The 18,757-nt window shown below is 43.3% G+C and overlaps 2 protein-coding genes across 2 annotated transcripts; both read left to right on the top strand.

Annotated features, from left to right (window-relative positions):
* Positions 1-73: 73 nt before the first annotated feature.
* LOC112266877 (eukaryotic translation initiation factor 3 subunit K) lies at positions 74-4,049 on the top strand. The gene is made up of 8 exons (XM_024444770.2): positions 74-256; positions 674-772; positions 2,420-2,540; positions 2,761-2,838; positions 3,128-3,194; positions 3,291-3,368; positions 3,509-3,634; positions 3,905-4,049. Exons 1-8 carry the CDS (start codon positions 195-197, stop codon positions 3,934-3,936), a joined length of 663 nt encoding a protein of 220 aa, XP_024300538.1. The 5' UTR covers positions 74-194; the 3' UTR covers positions 3,937-4,049.
* A 4,163-nt stretch (positions 4,050-8,212) lies between these two features.
* On the top strand, positions 8,213-18,199 carry zgc:85932 (uncharacterized protein LOC405875 homolog). Its single transcript, XM_024444769.1, has 20 exons — positions 8,213-8,675; positions 9,736-9,805; positions 11,856-11,974; positions 12,139-12,272; positions 12,563-12,734; positions 12,941-13,012; positions 13,196-13,287; positions 13,374-13,448; positions 13,540-13,703; positions 13,863-14,020; positions 14,221-14,429; positions 15,115-15,157; positions 15,271-15,360; positions 15,467-15,527; positions 15,859-15,923; positions 16,318-16,386; positions 16,684-16,762; positions 16,947-17,063; positions 17,281-17,339; positions 17,527-18,199. Exons 1-20 carry the CDS (start codon positions 8,427-8,429, stop codon positions 17,551-17,553), a joined length of 2,124 nt encoding a protein of 707 aa, XP_024300537.1. The 5' UTR covers positions 8,213-8,426; the 3' UTR covers positions 17,554-18,199.
* The last annotated feature ends 558 nt before the right edge of the window (positions 18,200-18,757 follow it).

The raw sequence follows: 18,757 nt of genomic DNA, 5'->3' as shown, positions 1-18,757 counted from the left end.
ATTTTCAGCGACATGTTCTGCAGTTTTTAACTAGTGGTCCGTCAGTAAACTAACTTCCTGTTTACGTCAAGTCACCACAGCCCTTTCCGTTCCAAGACATTTACGCTCCACTCACTCGCTTTTCCACTTCTCGGTCCACGTGCGGATTTCTTCAAATTTAGCACCAAAAAGACCGCAATACGAGTTTGGATCAAATGGCGTCTTCATTCGAGCAGATGAGAGCCAACGTGGGAAAGCTCTTACGAGGAATTGATAGGTATGCAGACTTGTTTGACAAATACTAGCTTAGCTAGCCCATTCAGTTTGTTTGCTGCTACTACGTAATGCTAGCTACATTTGATTGTTTGACATTATATAGAAAGTTACAGTTAGCTGTTGGGGGTCATTTATTAGACATATCCAACATCTAACGACGTGTTTGTGTCACAGATCTTTGTTTTACCCAATGCTACTTGTAAGCTAACGTTAGCTATTTAGGTACACAGGCTTTTACCGGTAAACCGTAACGTTAAGCTAACGGTATTTACCTAACACAACATCATTTGACAGTTCTTTGGTTGTAGCTTGATTGACTCTATGCATATTTTTGCTCAACTTGTTGTAGTTTGTTAGCTGTGTCGGCTATCTGTTGAACACACGCCCTTAATGTTACATCGTTTATGATCTCTTACAGATACAACCCAGAGAACCTTGCAACATTGGAACGCTACGTGGAAACACAAGTTAAAGAGAATGCATACGACCTAGAGGCCAATTTGGCTATCCTCAAATTGTGAGTCACCCTACCTCTGACTGTCTGACTACTATCACATTTGTTAGGCTAGCACAAAATGGTTAACACATGTAGTTCGATTTGTCTGCTGGGTGGGAAGCAGCCCTTGATCATGAATCTCAATTCCATTACACATAAGTAATTGGATGAAGGCTTCTTCTGTATGGGCAAGTTTTGTTATCAACCCGGCAATCTGAACATTAACAAGGTTAGTGTTTCCACAATGCCAAAAGAGAACCGGCTACATCTGCGAGTCACCTTCAGCGTTCAGATGTTTGTAAAATGGCTTTTACGATATTTTTATTTTTATTTATTTATCCGTTATTTTACCAGGTAAGTTGACTGAGAACACATTCTCATTTACAGCAACAACCTGGGGAATAGTTACAGGGGAGAGGAGGGGGATGAATGAGCCAATTGTAAACTGGGGATTATTAGGTAACCGTGATGGTTTGAGGGCCAGATTGGGAATTTAGCCAGGACACCGGGGTTAACACCCCTACTCTTACGATAAGTACCATGGGATTTTTAATGACCTCAGAGAGTCAGGACACCCGTTTAACGTCCCATCCGAGAGACGGCACCTTACACAGGGCAGTGTCCCCAATCACTGCCCTGGGGCATTGGGATATTTTTTAGACCAGTGGAAAGAGTGCCTCCTACTGGCCCTCCAACACCACTTCCAGCAGCATCTGGTCTCCCATCCAAGGACTGACCAGGACCAACCCTGCTTAGCTTCAGAAGCAAGCCAGCAGTGGTATGCAGGGTGGTATGCTGCTGGCAATATTAAATGACAACCAATGTCATTTGCTGGTCATTGTTCCCAAATGTGTTGTGGAAATATATTTTTTATCAGTGGAGCTGTGTGGGCTACCGGGTGGACACAACTGATCGCACATCAGCACAACTGCTGATAGGCGCTTTCCGATTGCCAGGTTCACCGTACAAAATATTTAAACAGTCAGTGCATTTGGTCATTTTTACATGAACAGTGGTAGACGCTCGGTCTGCCATATGGCTCCGCACATACTACATCATTCACACACACAAACACACAGGGCAGCTCAGAGAAGTCGACTCAGACCGATCCAGCTCCTGAGCTCGATCAGTATCAGATATTAATTTTCCATTCTAAATCAATGTGTTCATGCAACAATTGTTTGTGCGTTGCATCAAAATGCACCAAATCTTTTCAAACTAATAGTATCGTACCTGTATCGGAGCCCATGTCTCTAGATGCGTATTGAATCGTGCTTGTAAGGGAGGGATGCACATCCCTACTATCTAGCATGCTCCGAATACCTGTATGTAACTGAAGAAGGCCGCCAGAAATGTGTTGTCAATGAAAAATGCTGTCTGCTGCATCTGTGATAAAGACTGTTAAAAGTGTGTACAGTAAGTTTATATTTAGCATTTGTGAAATTATTTTGATGTGATATGAAGGTAAAGAGCTTTATGTTTCTAGAACCGTATCGCAATTGAGAAATGATTCACATTTATATGGAGTATCTGGCTGTTTGGCTGACAGAGCCAGTCTACCTCTGAAAATAACATAAGGTACTTGGACCTTAAGGTGTACATTCTTGGTCTAGCAGAACACCACTCATGGCTATATCAATAACAGAGATGCTGTTCTTGTTCCTATAGGTACCAGTTCAACCCTGCTTACTTCCAGGTCACAGTGACGTCGCAAATTCTGCTCAAGGCCCTGACCAACCTACCACACACAGACTTTACTCTGTGCAAGTGCATGATTGACCAGACACACGTATCCTTTCGGTGCTCTGTATAAACCCTGCAGCTAGTGCGGTTTGTCCATTTCTGTACTCCCTGTCAACAACAACATTGACAATAATTTGTTCAAAAACAGACAATCATTTAGTCCTGGGCGGTATACCTTATTGAGTGGTATTGGTGTGGACGTTACTGTCTATTATGTGGCCAGTTGTTTGCTGTGTGTGTGGTGCCTTTCCTTGACTACAGTAAAGCAGCAGGAGGAGCGCCCCATAAGGCAGATCCTGTACCTGGGGAACCTCCTGGAGACCTGCCATTTCCAGTCCTTCTGGGTATGTACACAATCCATATCTTGGTCTGTCTCTTTATTTCACCTGCTTTTTGCCCTGCTCATTTCACTCAACTTTCCAGTCATTGTCAGAGAATTTTGGGGATCGTATTCTAATATGAAGGAATGGTTCCAAACAGAACATTGAGGTTAAACATGACTACATTGTGGCTCTAACTGGAGATTGACGGCTGTACCAATAGACAACCCCTACCATGACTTTATTATGAAGTGAGACATCCAGTACTCCAAATGGTATGATTGTATGGTACATTCCTTTGTCTGTCACTCAGTCCAGCCTGGAGGAGAACAGGGAATTCATTGATGGCATCACAGGCTTTGAGGACTCAGTGCGCAAGTGTGAGTAGAACATATGGAAATCAAGTTAGTTGCTGACTGTATAATATTGCAATACAAACTTGATAATAGCCTTTCTAACTGCTGCTCCCTCCACAGTTATCTGCCATGTGGTTGGAATCACATACCAGAACATTGAGCATCGACTTCTAGCTGAGATGCTGGGTGACCCCCTTGGTAAAGGCCATTGATTTATGATGTATTTCTTTTGGAGAGTGTTGTCCTATTGATTTCCTTTCAGTGACTCTACAGTGTTAATTATCTGTAAGTCATATCCCACTTCCCCCAGCTCAGTTGACTTCCTGCTCCCCATTCAGACACACAGGTGAAGGTGTGGATGAGCAAGTACGGGTGGACGGAGAATGAGGAAGGGCAGATCTTCATCTTTAACCAGGAGGAGAGTGTCAAGCCCAAGAACATTGTGGAGAAGATTGACTTTGAGAGTGAGTGTTTCCTTGTCTTGTGTCCCAGTTTCTGTCTTGCTTGCTGGTATTCCAGTGAAGTGGCTTTTGTCTCGTCTGTAGTCACTTTTAGAATTTCAAAGTTCAACTTCTTCCTTACACCCCCTCCTGTCAGTGTAGATTTAAGACTTTTCATGGAAAGACAATTTTGTTGACCTTCTTTTCTCTCTTTCCCTTTTTCTCCTGCTCCCCTGTCTTCCTCTCCCTGTTTTCTCTCCTGTATTTTCCTTTGTTTCTGTCCCTCTTCCACAGGTGTATCCAGCATCATGGCTACATCTCAGTGATACCCAGACGCATCTGCACACTCAATGCACAATAAAAAAATCAGCCAGACAGCAGTACATATTCCTCAAACCAACCTTTTACAATAAATGTTAATTATCCATTCAAAATCAGACCTGAAGTGTGCCGATCTTTTCACTGATTACATTGACCTAGTCTGATAACATTAAGTCCATTCCAGGAATTACTACCAAAGATAGGGACTGTATTTACCCCCTTTTTTTATATATATATATATATATATAAAACCTGTGATAAGATGTGGGTGTGCCTAAGGAGAGTGCTATTTTATCTTTGACTTAGCATGTCACTAAATTAACACAGTTGTCTGTATCACTAGGGCTGGGCGGTATACTGTTTTTTTTTGTGATATACTGGTATTGATGCACGGGCCACTGGGTTTTTACTTTACCTTCTATACCGGTATTTTAATGTTTGGTTTGTTAAATGTGATACGCAGTGTGTAACATCCATTTTTATAGTTTACTTCGCTTACTTGAGTCATCTCTCTCCACTCTCCCTATTCCGCTTTCCACACAGACCTAGCCACGCCACCCTGACGCTCAAGGAGCGCATTTGATGTTCCTCAACCACGAGACACTTGTGTTCGGTCTGCATGGTCAACGCAGCACTGTTGATGACAACGATGCAGTTGTCACTTTGCTTCTTAATATAAATCTACTAGCGTTCTATTAGCTTATGTTCCTTACATCTGCAAACAGCTAGTTTGTATTTTTCTTAGCAAGTTGTTCTTAAATCTTGTTAGCTGCTAATCACTAGCTAGCTAATAAATGTACTGAGTAAGAGCAAGCGTAATTAGCTATACAGCCTGATAATACCAGTTATTGTGTTACTACATGATTCCATGTGTTATTTCATAGTTTTGATATCTTCACTATTATTCTACAATGTAGAAAATAGTAAAAATAAAGAAAAACCCTTGAATGAGTAGGTGTTCAAAAACTTTTGACCGGTAGTGTATGTGCAAAAGTACTATCTCACAACTCGATGAAACCTTCACTCTTGTGCCGACATTTAGAAACAAAACATGCCAATTTGAAAAAATAAGACCTCAGAGTTTTTTGAGCGAGAATTAAGACTTATGAGTAGTAAGACATGTCTAAAAGCAACAGATATCATGAATAGGAAGGGGCTAGAGGAGTCTTATATGGTGAGCTACTGAGTGGCTAGGACAGGCAAGCCCCATACTATTGTGGAGGACTTAATTCTTCCTGCTGCGGTGGATATGGCTGGTGTCGTATAGTGTGTGGCAGGCTTACAATGATGGCAAAAAACAACAGTTGAGAGTGAGCTGACCCTGGTGCTACAGGGGGTACGGGACTACAAAAAGTTTGGGAACCACTGGTCTAGGGTTTCTGGGATACTGGTGTTGATGTGAGCCATGGCCAGCCTTTCAAAGCACGTCATGGCTGCAGACGTGAGTGCTATGGCTCGGATGTCATTTAGGCAGGTTATCTTAGTGTTCTTGGGCAGGGACTATGGTGGTCTGCTCGAAACATGTGGGTATTACAGACTCAGACATGGAGAGGTTGAAAATGTCAGTGAAGACACTTGCCAGTTGGTCAGCGCATGCTCGCAGCACACGTCCTGGTGCTCCGTCTGGCCCTGCGGCCTTGTGAATGTTGACCTGTTTAAAGGTCTTACTCACATCGGCTGCGGAGAGCGTGATCACACAGTCGTCCGGAACAGCTGATGCTCTCATGCATGTTTCAGTGTTACTTGCCTCGAAGCGAGCATAGAGGTAATTTAGCACCTCTGGTAGGCTTGTGTCACTGGGCAGGTGTTGGCTGTGCTTCCCTTTGTAGTCTAATAGTTTGCAAGCCCTACCACATTCAACGAGTGTTGAAGCCGGTGTAGTACAATTCGATCTTAGTCCTGTATTGAATCTTTGCCTGTTTGATGGTTCGTCGGAGGGCATAGCAGGATTTCTCCTTGAAAGCGGCAGCTCTACCCTTTAGCTCAGTGCGTTGCCTGTAATCCATGGCTTCAGGTTGGGGTATGTACGTACAGTCACTGTAGGGATGACGTCATCAATGCACGTATTGATGAAGCCAATGACTGATGTGGTGTATTCCTCAATGCCATCAGAAGAATCCTGGAACATATTCCAGTCTGTGCTAGCAAAACAGTACTGTAGCTTAGCATCTGCTTCATCTAACCACTTTTTTTTGACCGAGTCACTGGTGCTTCCTGCTTTAATTTTTGCTTGTAAGCAGGAATCAGGAGGATAGAATTATGGTCAAATTTGCCAACTGGATGGCGAGGAAGAGCTTTGTACACGTCTCTGTGTGTGGAGTAAAAGTGGTCTAGAGTTTATTTTTTTATTTTTTTCTCTGGTTGCACATTAACATGCTGGTAGAAATTTGATAAAACCGATTTAAGTGTCCCTGGATTAAAGTCCCTGGCCACTAGGAGCGCCTCTTCTGGATGAGCATTTTCCTGTTTGCTTATGGTGGTCTACAGCTCATTGAGTGCAGTCTTAGTGCCAGCATCGGTCTGTGGTGGTATGTGGACAGCTACGAAAAATACAGAAACTCTCTAGGTAGATAGTGTGGTCTACAGCTCATCATGAGATACACTACTTCAGGCAGGCAAAACCTCAAGACTTCTTTAGATATTGTGCACCAGCTGTTGTTTTCAAATCTACATAGACTGCCACCTCTTGTCTTACCAGAGGCTGCTGTTCTATCCTGCCGATACAGTGTAAAACCCAGCAGCTGTATGTTGTTCATGTCGTCATTCAGCCACGACTCGGTGAAACATACCGTTTTTAATGTCCTGTTGGTAGTTTAATCTGGCTCGTAGGTCATCAATTTGAATTTTCCAATGATTGCATGTTTGCCAATAGAACGGATGGCATTGGGGGTTTACTCACTTGCCTACGAATTCTCAGAAGGCAGCCTGACCTCCGACCCCTTTTTCTCCGTCTTCTCTTCACGCAAATGGCAAGGATTTGGGCCTGTTCCTGGGAAAGCAGTATATCCTTTACGTCGGATTCATTGGACTCGTTAAAGGAGAAAGCTTCTACCAGTTTGTGGTGATTAATCGCTGTTCTGATCTCCAGAAGTTATTTTCGGTCATAAGAGAAGGTAGCAGCAACATTATGTACAAAATAAGTTACAAACAACGCTAAAAAACTAATAAAATAACACAGTTGGTTTGGAGCACGTAAATCGTCAGCCATCCCCTCCGGTGCCATTGTGACCTGTGGAATGTTTGCCCTCTCAATGGCTGTGCGAAGTTGCTGTATATTGGCGGGAACTGGAACACGCGGTCTGGTGAGTATGCAGGCCATGGAAGAAGTGGACATTTTTAGCTTCCAAGAATTGTGTACAGATCCTTGCGACATGGAGCAGTGTATTATCATGCTGAAACAAGGTGATGGCGGCAGACGAATGGCATGACAATGGGCCTCGGGATCTCATCACGGTATCTCTGCATTCAAATTGCCATCAATAATATTAAATTGTGTTTATTGTCCGGAGCTTATGCCTGCCCATACCATAACCCCACCTCCACCATAGGGCACTCTGTTCACAACGTAGACATGAGCAAACCGCTCGCCCACACGACGCCATACAAGCTTTCTGCCATCTGCCCGGTACAGTTGCAACTGGGATTCATCTTTGAAGAGCACACTTCTGTAGCATGGAAATATAGTGAGCTTTTTCACACTGATGTCGGTTTGATGCTGAACTGCAGTCAGGTCAAGACAATGGTGAGGACGACGAGCACACAGATGAGATTCAATGAGACGGTTTCTGACAGCTTATGCAGAAATTATTACAACACCTCTGGTGGACTTTGTGCAGTCAGCATGGCAATTGCACACTCCCTCAACTTGAGACATCTGTGGCATTGTGTTGTGATAAAACTGCACATTTTAGAGTAGCTGTGTATGGCCCCCAGCACAAGGTGCACCTGTGTAATGATCATGCTGTTTAATCAGCTTTTTGATATTCCACACCTGTCAAGTGGATGGATTATCTTGGCAAATTATAAATTATCACTAACAGGGATGTAAATGAATGTGTGCACAACATTTGAGAGAAATAAGCTTTTTGTGCATATGGAACATTTCTGGTAACTTTTGTTTCAGCTCATGAAACATGGGACCAACACTTTACATGTTGCGTTTATATTTTTGTTCAATTTATATGACTTGGATCATGCAACGATTTATGAATCATGAGAGTGCGCATGCAAGCGAGACTTTCGAAGGCTGCACAGGTGAGTTACATTGCAGTAACGAGGGTGTGGCCAATGGCCATTTTGACAAGGTAAATCGGTTCATGACTACAAAGTCAGAAGACTCTAGAAAAGTTGGTACGGTAACTCCTGGATAATAATTGAAACGTGGATAGAGCAAGTGTTTTAAAAGTTGAAGGGTTTCTCTGCATGCACACTATTTTAACTGCACAACAAACAGCATATCGGTTTTGTAAGGACATTCAGAAATAATTGCGACGGTATGAGTGACAGTAATGAAAAGAAGACTCCGGTCGCAGAAATAGGTACAGCAGAGGCAACGACGGATGATCTCGGAAGCTCGTTTAACTCCAAACGGTGGCTCTCGTCATTTACTGCTGACAAACCTACTCCAGTTCTTCAAAAACATGGTAACGGCGGTAATTCAATGGATGATGGGTTGTTCGTGGACTACGACTTTCCAATGGGAGATATGATTCTTCAACCCGCCATAGAATGGAGACGCCCAAAGGTAGCGCAGTATGACATTGTTATAACATAAACAAATAAAAAATAATTAATGAAAATACTTAATTTAAATGGAAACCTTTCTCTCTTACAAAATAAGTGTGTTTTAATAAAACCATCCGACATACCATATTATGTATAATTGCAATACACTGTGAGTGTGATATGTTTGCATTGACAACAGGGGTGGACGGAGGTCTCTAATGGACAGTTATTTTCAATGCATGACAAATGCAAGTTTTTAGGGGTGTGTCATATACTTCTCTTTCAGGTCGCATAGATGTGCTAAGAATCATGCATGTACTGACAATCACCATTTAAAAAAAAAACCCACAGATGCAGATTAGATTTGTGTGGGTAATGTTTGGTATAGAGTTTAGCTTTTGTCACTCAAATGTCAATGAAGTGGTGAGAAACTCGGGCAGTGATCTTCCAGCCTGGCCCTGATCCACAGGGTGGGTATCAAGCTCCAGATTACTGAATCATAGGTGCTATTAATTATCAGATGGATCAGAAAACCAGCAGGCTCCAGACCTCGTAGTGTAAGAAAGAGTTGAATAGCCCTACTATTGGACAATGCTTTATGAGTTCAGGCCCTGGATTGAAGACTACTGCACTAGGGCAGGACTAGATCATAGTGATTTTAGCCTCAAGGTATGGCTCTCATGACAGCTTGACAATTGGCTAAGTCTGGTCGGCTGGTTTTAGTCATAAAGACACAAAGGTCTCCTGTTGTATTTGCTTTGTTTCTCTCCATTGAAGATGGAGTCTTAGGTCAACAATGCCCGTCACCGTGTATCTTTGCACTTTTATTTCAGTTTATTTATCTATGGGGAGGCCTAGTAGTGTTCAGTCAATCATAAATAAAAAACAAACTGTAAAAAGCAACAGTTGTGAGTGAGGACAGGTGGGTTAAAGTCTCTACACTACTTTAGATTATGTAAACAGAGTGTGTCCCTGGTATGTTGTTATCCACTTCATCTCACCCAGTAAAGGGGACACTCAGCTAAAGGTTTGTTATTAAGAGGCATGTTGTGTCTTGCTTTCTCTTCCCTCTCTCCCAGGATATCTGCCCTTCAGCACAGTTCATAGTGGATGGAGCAACACGTATGGACGTGTGTCAGGGAGTTCTGAGTAAGTACAACAAATGCCTATGTATGTTGCCCGAAGCAGTGGCTTTCCAACACCTGCCTCCTTACATATTAGGGTGTTGTTCAATCTGCGTCGCAGGAGTTCAGCGTTGCAGCGTGATTGCCTTTAAATGTCAATGTTTCCGCTTTTTAGTGGAGGCTGCGTTCATTGTAAACACTGCATATATCTGCTCAATCAGAAATTACCTTCAAATGTCTATTGAGGAATCTGCAATGCTTTACAGATTGAATAGAGCCCTTAGTCTTGTTTCCAACCATTGCAGTACCACAATAAGCTGGGGTAAGGTTGATCTGTCTGTTTCCTTATTGCCCAAAGTTTTCTGCCATTGATGGCAATGTCGTGTCTTTGGCATCATTAAAGTGAAGACTGTTATTTTATCAAATCAATTCTCAGTCATTATTATTACGTGATTAAACGAATCATGTAAATGTAATTAACTAGGAAGTCGGGGCACCAAGGAAAATCTTCAGATTGCAAAGTTATAATTTTCCATATTTAACTCTTCAGATATTTTAATATCTGATCAATTAGTCTTCTAACTAATTAATTATTCTTTACCTCACATTAGTCTCATTCCAAACATTGTAAATTGTTGGTTATCTGCACGAACCCAGCCTTTACTATGAATCATCCATACATCAATTGTCTTAATCATTTATGTACTAACTAAATAATCACAGAAATGGATAAACAAACAACACAGTAGATATGGTTACAAGGAAATGATAGGGGAGGTTCCCTAGTGGGCTAAACCGATATGACGGCTTGGTGGACAAAGGGAAGTGGGTGTGGACTGAGAAGGGCGGGAAAGACAAAAATGAGTCACTACACAGTTGATAATTTATATTAATTCAAATGCTAATCCTTTGCACAAACGCTCACTCATTCAGGAATAATTGCAATCACTATATATTTACGCTCAGTGTGTCGTCATGATCTCTGTTGGAATCGTCCGTCTTTCCGTTGGAAAGTTCATCCAAGCGTCTCTTCTGTTCTTGATTAGAATGGTTACTTCAGAGTACCATTCAAAAATGTTCTTATAGAATAGATGTTTCGGCAGTTGTCGATCTTCGCATGTCAGGTTGACATCATTTCTAGCTGCAGACTAGTAATTAGTATCGAAGATTTGCTCTTATTCTGTCGGGATCGATAGTCTGAGTTTTACCATTTCCACCGGTGTGGCCAATGCTCCACGTGGTATGGTTAGGAATTCAACAACCATTACAACCTTAGCTTATACTGAGGTTTTTTCTACTCAACCTTAGAGGTACGCATGGTCTGAAGAGGATTTCTTCAGGTGGGGTTTTTATTCGTAACAGTAGAAAAGGACTGTCCCATGAGCCAGATCATGCCTGTGCTCATGGGGGCGGGCCAATGACTGAGTTAAACTTTAAAGGGAATACAATTCTCTCACATTAACGGTTTAACATAGCATTATATAATTTCATAAATAGTTTAATCTTTAGTCATTCATTTTATACAATAATTAGATGCAAACCTCATAACGGAGGCACCTGTATAAACAGAGTTATGGTAATGTGGCTGTATTGTCTTTCATGAGGTCACAAACATAAACCCAAAACGGACCGGGTCGTAGCTGGCTTCTCCACCGACCGTTTACACATTCACCAAAACATGGATATTGTTTAGTTCTCAAGTTCTGTGATGTAGAAGAAGTTCCTTTGTTCTACTGTGAAACTCTCTCTCTCTCTCTACACTGCATGGTCAGGAGGAGAGAGTCTCCTCAAGGAATTGACAACCTGAGATAACAGAACCTGGGTGTAAGAAAGGAGAGCGAGGGGGATGCCACGCTCTATACCCAGAAAGGGCCACGTCATGACAGCAAAGTTCTACCCTAGAGCACAGAATGGCTTTGACATCATTAATGAATTGTATGTCTACTGTACAGTAAACGACAGGTGGTCATCATCAAATTACTAAACATGCTCTCCCTTGACTTACCCAGTGACGTAAATGCGATATAATATACCTTTACCTGTCCCTCTGTCCTCCCCTGCTCTCTGTTGATTAGATGACTGCTGGTTCCTGTCTGCGGTGGCATCCCTCTCCCTGTATCGCCCGCTGTTGGAGCGGGTGGTGCCCAATGGGCAGAGCTTCCAGGAGGGTTACAACGGCAGCTTTTACTTCCAGGTCAGCCTCAGGACATTAAACACACCTAATTAGGCTGTACAGTATTTGTCAAGGTTTGTTGAATTTGCACTCTTGTTTATAGGACATATGGGTGAATGACTATTTTAATTGGAGTTTGTTGATGCCTATCCCTGAGATTAAAATGAAAACCTGTCTGTCTATAGTTCTGGCAGTATGGCGAGTGGGAGAAGGTGAAGGTTGATGACCTGCTGCCTACGCAAAAGGGCAAGCTGATCTACCTGTGCTCCTCAGAGAAAAGAGAGTTCTGGAGTGCTCTGTTGGAGAAGGCCTACGCCAAGTCAGTGTCTGTCTCTGCGATCTTTGGTGTTCTATGCATGCTGTTTTTTTCTGCTATCCTGTCACACACACATTGTCTTTGTGGATGCAATGATTTGATATTTTAACTCCGAGTTGGTCTAGAACTGCATGTCTACGTCAATCTATCTTGTCAGTGTAATTACCTCCTGCGTGTGGCTTTAGTTGCGTAAGGCCAAAGTGGATAACACCAGGATGTACCAGTGTGTCCACTGCACTATAATGCTGCTCTGACCTCCAATCTTACCTGTTGTGATTGACCCTCTCTGTCAGGCTGAAGGGAGGCTATCGGGCCCTGAACATGGGCTTCCCCCACGAGGCCATGGTGGACATGACAGGGGGCATAACGGAGGTGCTGACTGTGGCTTCTCTGCCCAAGGACCTGGCAGCCTTCCTCAAGCCCATTCTGGCCAAGGGAGCACTCATCAACTGTGCCAACTGCCAGGTGTGTGTGTGTAACGTTACAGGGGACAAGGTGATGAAACGTAGGTGCCGAGCCTCCATCTTTCTGATGGAATAACCTTTCTACGTGTATTAGGATTCAAACCCACTCCTATAATTGTATCAGTGAGCAGAACACGGTAATATAACCTTCTGTTCTACTTTGCTTAGACATTAACATATGTTGTGCATGGGTTCATTTTCCCACAGGGCCCCCTTGAGCAGAGGAATGAGTTTGGAATCCTGTTCAGACATGCCTACTCTGTAACCGGGCTTGAACATGTAAGACTACCCACCTCTGTTGTCAAATTCACTCTCTGATTCATGACTGCACACCAAGGCCAAAAGTGTCTTAATGCCACCAGCCAAAACCTGCACACATTCAGTGGAGTTGGGTTTCCTGTGTTTGATAGTCAAATAGGTTTTCAGTTTGGGTGACTCTGTCTCTCTCACTCCTCCGCTCAGGTGAAGACGAAGTATGAGACTGTGGAGCTGGTCCGTGTTCACAACCCCTGGGGAAAGATGGAGTGGGAGGGACCCTGGAGTGACATGAATGGGTTAGCTAGCTATTAACCCATTAATCATACCATTTACGTGTGTGTGTGGGGGGCAGGTTCCTCACAGTGTGTTTGTCTGTCCACAGGCCTGAGTGGAGTCATGTCCGTGAGGAGGAGCAGAAGCGTCTGGACAGGGTTCAGAAGGAGGACGGTGAGTTCTGGTAAGTGGACCTCTCTTCATAGACTCTCTCTTTGTGTCTATACTTCACCTGTTCTCATATATTAATAACATCTCTCTCTCTCCTCGCTCAGGATGGCAGTGTCGGACTTCCGTCAGAACTTTGAGTCGATGGAGGTGTGTCACCTGAGTGAGGAGACCCTGAGCGAGCCGGGTGCCACACAGAGGCCATGGAACTGCACGATGCATCATGGAAGCTGGGTTCCACACATCTCCGCCGGGGGCTCTCCCAAAGGGGGTGGGAAAAGTCACAATGCTACTGACACACACACCACAACTATGAAATAAAAATGAATTCAGTCATACATAATCAGAGAAGGAATAGATTGATATCCATGTGTGTGCCTTATTGAAACATACATATTTAGTATTGTACATCATCTGTGTATCTGTCCAGGCTGGTTCTGGCAGAACCCTCAGTTCCACTTGACCCTGCTGGAAGAGGACGATGACCCCAGTGACCCTGAGCTGACCTGTTCCTTCCTGGTGGCCCTCATGCAGAAGCACCAGAGACTCAGAGGAGTCCACCTGGGCATCGGCCTGGATATCTACAAGGTAAACCAGCACATGACTGTATGCAGACATACACACGCAACAGGAAATACAGCCAGAGTAGATTTAAATGAGCCACACTAAATATGAGAGAAAAAAAGAAGGGAGGAAGAAGTCAGGGAATATTTGAGTGTGGCATATTTTTTTCTCAGTGTGGAAATGTGTGTGTATGTACCCTACTGTATCCACCCCTCTCTTCCCAGGCTGCCTCAGAGTGCTCTTACCTGTCCTCTTTGGACCTGAGCTTGCGCCGCCCACTCATCAGCACCCAGGGTTACGCCCAGCGAACGGAGGTGGTGATTCGTGGTCGCCTAGCGCCCGGCCATTATGTCATCATCCCCTCCACCGCGGATACCAATCAGCAGGGAGAGTTCATCCTGCGGGTGTTGACAGAAAAGGGCAACAATGCGACGTGAGTGGACCAGTCCATGACTGGTTGTTGGAGGCAGAGATACCTATGATAATTGTTAGTTTCACGGCTCTCAGTCAAGGAAAGGCTCTCTAAATTACACTGAGTTTACAACATTTTAAGAACACCTGCTCTTTCCATGACAGACTGACCAGGTGAATCCAGGTGAAAGCTATGATCCCTTATTGATGTCACCTGTTAAATCCACAGTCGGTGTGGAGGAACTGTTTCCTTGAGACAATTTAGTCATGGATTGTGTATGTGTGTCATTCAGAGGGTGAATGAGCAAGTGTAAAGATTTTAAATGCCTTTCAACGGGGTATGGTGGTAGGTGCCAGGCGCTCCGGTTTGAGTGTGTCAAGAACTGCGTCACTGCTGGGTTTTTCACGCTCAACAGTTTTCCCATGTGTCTCAAGACTGGTCCACCACCCAAAGGACATCCAGCCAACTTGACCTTGGGAAGCATTGAAGTCAACTTGGGCCAGCATCCCTGTGGAACATTTTGGACACCTTGTAGAGTCCATACCCCGACAAATTGAGGCTGTTCTGAGGACCAAAGGGGATGTGACTCAATATTAGGAAAGTGTTCCTAATGCTTTATACACTCGGTGTGTATGTTTATCCACCAATTAAAAGGTCTGTTTTTCAAGTTAAATCGTATGATTCTGTATTTTCTTTGTGTTTGCAGGCCAGCTGAGAAGCCCGGCACTGAAGTAAACTCCCCCACACAGGTAGAGGTCATTGCATTGATGTCCAAAGTATCCACAATCCAACACCTCCTGTTTCCATTAGTATGAGTTTTCGTGATATAACTAAATGGATCATCCTGTGTGTTCCACTGTAGATCTCCCTCTTGCGGCCCTCCTTTCCACACCTGTTGGCTCTGCCCTCTCCTGAGGCCACACGACAGCTCTTTAAAAAGCACCGCAACATGGTGAGAACACATGTAGTAGGTTCCGTAGGTTCCATGTAAACTGTTCCATTCTAGCCTAAGATGTGCAATATTGACTTTCAAAACTTTTTTTCTAACCTCCCAACAGAAAGGAGAGTGTCGACCTTTGGAGCTTCTCAACCTGCTTACCGAGGCCATAAAAGGCGGAGGTAAGGGTTTGGCTCCAAAAATGGACCGCTATCGTCCCTCAAAAATGGGAGCTAAGACACACCTTCGATTACCATGTACACACTTCCCCTTTACAGCAGCTTGTTTTAATGGCATCTGTCAACCAGTAGCCATTGCTTTGCCAACATGCACCTGGAAAATTCTGGAAAACTGTACGAATCTCTCTACTGATTTAGCAGTCTTCCATAAGCCATAACTACAGCGGGAACATTCAGGAAGTAGTGATGTCACTGCAGGAGGAAGTCTTAACTGTTACAAACTGACGGTTTGTCTGTGTGGCTTCCTGCTCTTTTCCTGGGCTGTGGCCTGCAGTGCTGGCGGGGAGCGAGAAGAAGCTGGTCCTGGAGCACTGCAAGAGCTTTGTGGTCCTCACGGATGTATCCTTTCTCTTGGAGAAAAAAATACATGTATGGCTGAACCAGTCTGCATCGAGTCTCAACATGGCTGTATGGTCAGTAGTTTATATAGATCAATAAACATGTTAATATAGGTTAAATATATACCAGATTCTGGTGTAGCGGTCTAAGCTCACATATACCCCCTGGTCATAGGGGTTCGAGCCTCGGCTAGGCCGATTGTTTGAAGATCATAGCCCTTTTTTTGGGGAGCTATGTAATGTGGAATGTTACACACTTGCCATGTATGTACATAGACATACAAAGGTAGGGTAACTTGTCCACCATGACCTCACTTGGGCTGCTGATCTACCAAGACCTTAATTGTGCCATGCATTTTTGATGGGCTGTTTCCTTGACTGCAGTGTCAACCCAGAGTCGGGGGTTAGCTCAGCTGGACTGGCAGGGGTTCCAGGCACTGTGGGACAAGATCAGGAAATGGACAGTAAGGTCTAAACCATACAAAGCCATCTGTCAGTGGAAGGTTTACAGTTTCAATCATTCTGTTCTTTCAATATGATAAGATTGGGCGGTTTGATTGGCTAAAGATTGCTTTGTCTTTGAAGTCTAATTATGATTGGCTAAAGGAAATATAATAGTGATCCGTGACTTCTCTGATTCAATCATGTGACTGAGGTGATTCAATAATCATACGACCCCTTCGATGCATGCGAAGTGATTTGAGTTATATTTGTCTGAAAATATTATTCAGTCATGCTGGTCTTGATCTTCCACTTAACAGGATATATTCTTGACGTTTGATAAGAACAAATCCCAGTTGCTGGAGTACCCTGAAGTCTCACCTGCCTTGAAAGCTGCAGGTAGAACACACATGATCTAATGACAAGCTTCCATTGGTGCCTTTTAGGGGGTGCCAAAATGCCACTCTTCATGTTCAGTCCCTATTGGTCCACATGAACTTTATACCAACAGAATTTACAATGCTGAAACAGCAGGTTATGTGGTTGAACATGAGTTGATATGTATTTGTCTGGTCTGGTCTAGGCATGGGGGTGGATGACTTCGTCCTGGAGCTGATCGGCCTGCGCTACACTGAGCCAGACATGACAATCAGTTACCCCGGTTTCCTTTACCTGCTGATGAAACTGGACAGCATGATTCGTAAGGGAGGGCATGGGTGTGGTCCAACAAGGACTGAAAATAGGAATTTAGGAAGTCTGATTGATGTGGGATTTTAAATGATTGAAGATGTGTTACTGACAAGAAAGATTAAAATGTGTTACTTTTGGGGTGCACTTAGAATAAACTAATAATCATACAAGAGAAATGTGTATGTAAGGGTATTTGGTCTAATTCATCATGTTTGCTCCATTCACAGATAAATTTGAAGCCTATGACATTGTGGGAATGGGGACCATATCAGTTAGCTACAGACAGGTAAAAGCATACAGGACAGATGATCCAAACCTACTCTTTTTCTCACAGCCTAGTAAACATGTAGAATACGGCAGACTTAACATGAATGAAAAGGCCGCTTTTGCATGTGATTACATATGTATAATGGCTTGGATAGCCATTTTAATTAAATATTGATTTATTGTCTCACCCTTTTTCTGATTTGTAGTGGCTCCACATGACGATGTACAACTGACCCGCTCTCACTGGTTTTCATCCCCTCCGCTGGCTCAACTGGTTTTTGGTGCAGCATTGTTTTAAATGAAAAGTTACAGATCTATTTTGCAATAAAGACTTTCAATTATTTGTGCCGAACATCAGATTTTAGCAACTAAGTGCATGCTGTAATTCTGTTTCACTTTCGGTTTACTTTTTTTCAGAGGGAAATGTTTTGAAAAATGTATGTTCTGCTGAGAGACTAGTGTGTGTGTGTAAATATCCGCTTCAAATGCGGGATGATCTTGTTTTCTGAATAGTGAAAAAAAAGCACATACCAGAACCAGGGGTACTGTGGCAAACGTTCAAGCAATTTCCTGTTGTGCCATTATTACACGAGTGTTAAATAAGTCCGACTGATTTCAGAAGCTAAAAATGTAGTTTGAAGTACAGCTGCTAATTTTGTACTCAACACACACACACCCCAGACTTATTAAACAATCTAAAATAACTGGAATTAGGATCAGTAAACGTTGATATCAAAGGAGAACAGGTGTAGTTGCACACCTTTGAATGAATTGTCCTTTCCCCTATGTACTAGCTTCACCTGCAACAGGCTTTTTGAAAAAGGAGATGCCAAATCTAGGTCTGTCATTACAATTAAATATAATTCATTAGAAAATGGATATGACGGTTTGATGTGTAATCATTTAACCTTGACATTGTACACACCACAATGATTCCTTATAGTAATGGGGATGGAGTCCAATGCCCATGGGATTTCTGTATATCGGAAAACGATTAGGAATGTGGCACAATGTGGCAGTCATGAAAACATTAGAGGGCTAGGGGGGCCTGCGATGATTCATATGGTATATCAAGCCTCGCTGATGATAATTGGCATGGACACACAGTTGGAGCGTGACCTACTTCATGTAGTGTCTGGTCCTGTCAGCCAGATCCAGCATATCAAATTTGAATGGTAAATATAAACCACTTTACACACGACAAGCTTTCAAACAAAATGATAGGCCGAAGGGAATTTCATACGGTTTTGGTTTTGATGCACCTGCATGTAGGACTATTGATTTGGGCACCAGTGAGGTGGCATAGGCTCTCCATGAAGGGACAACAAAAATCTGAGGTGGGTAACAACACCAATGGGCTCACTGGCTAAATGATTAATGGTGTAGCATGTCCTCATTAATATTACATAAAATGGGTGGTCTTGTTATAGGCTCCGT

Source organism: Oncorhynchus tshawytscha, linkage group LG14 (assembly GCF_018296145.1).
Source record: "Oncorhynchus tshawytscha isolate Ot180627B linkage group LG14, Otsh_v2.0, whole genome shotgun sequence".
Classification (NCBI taxonomy): Eukaryota; Metazoa; Chordata; class Actinopteri; order Salmoniformes; family Salmonidae; genus Oncorhynchus; species Oncorhynchus tshawytscha.
Note: the sequence above shows the minus strand (reverse complement) of the source record. Positions and strands in the feature narration are given on the sequence as shown.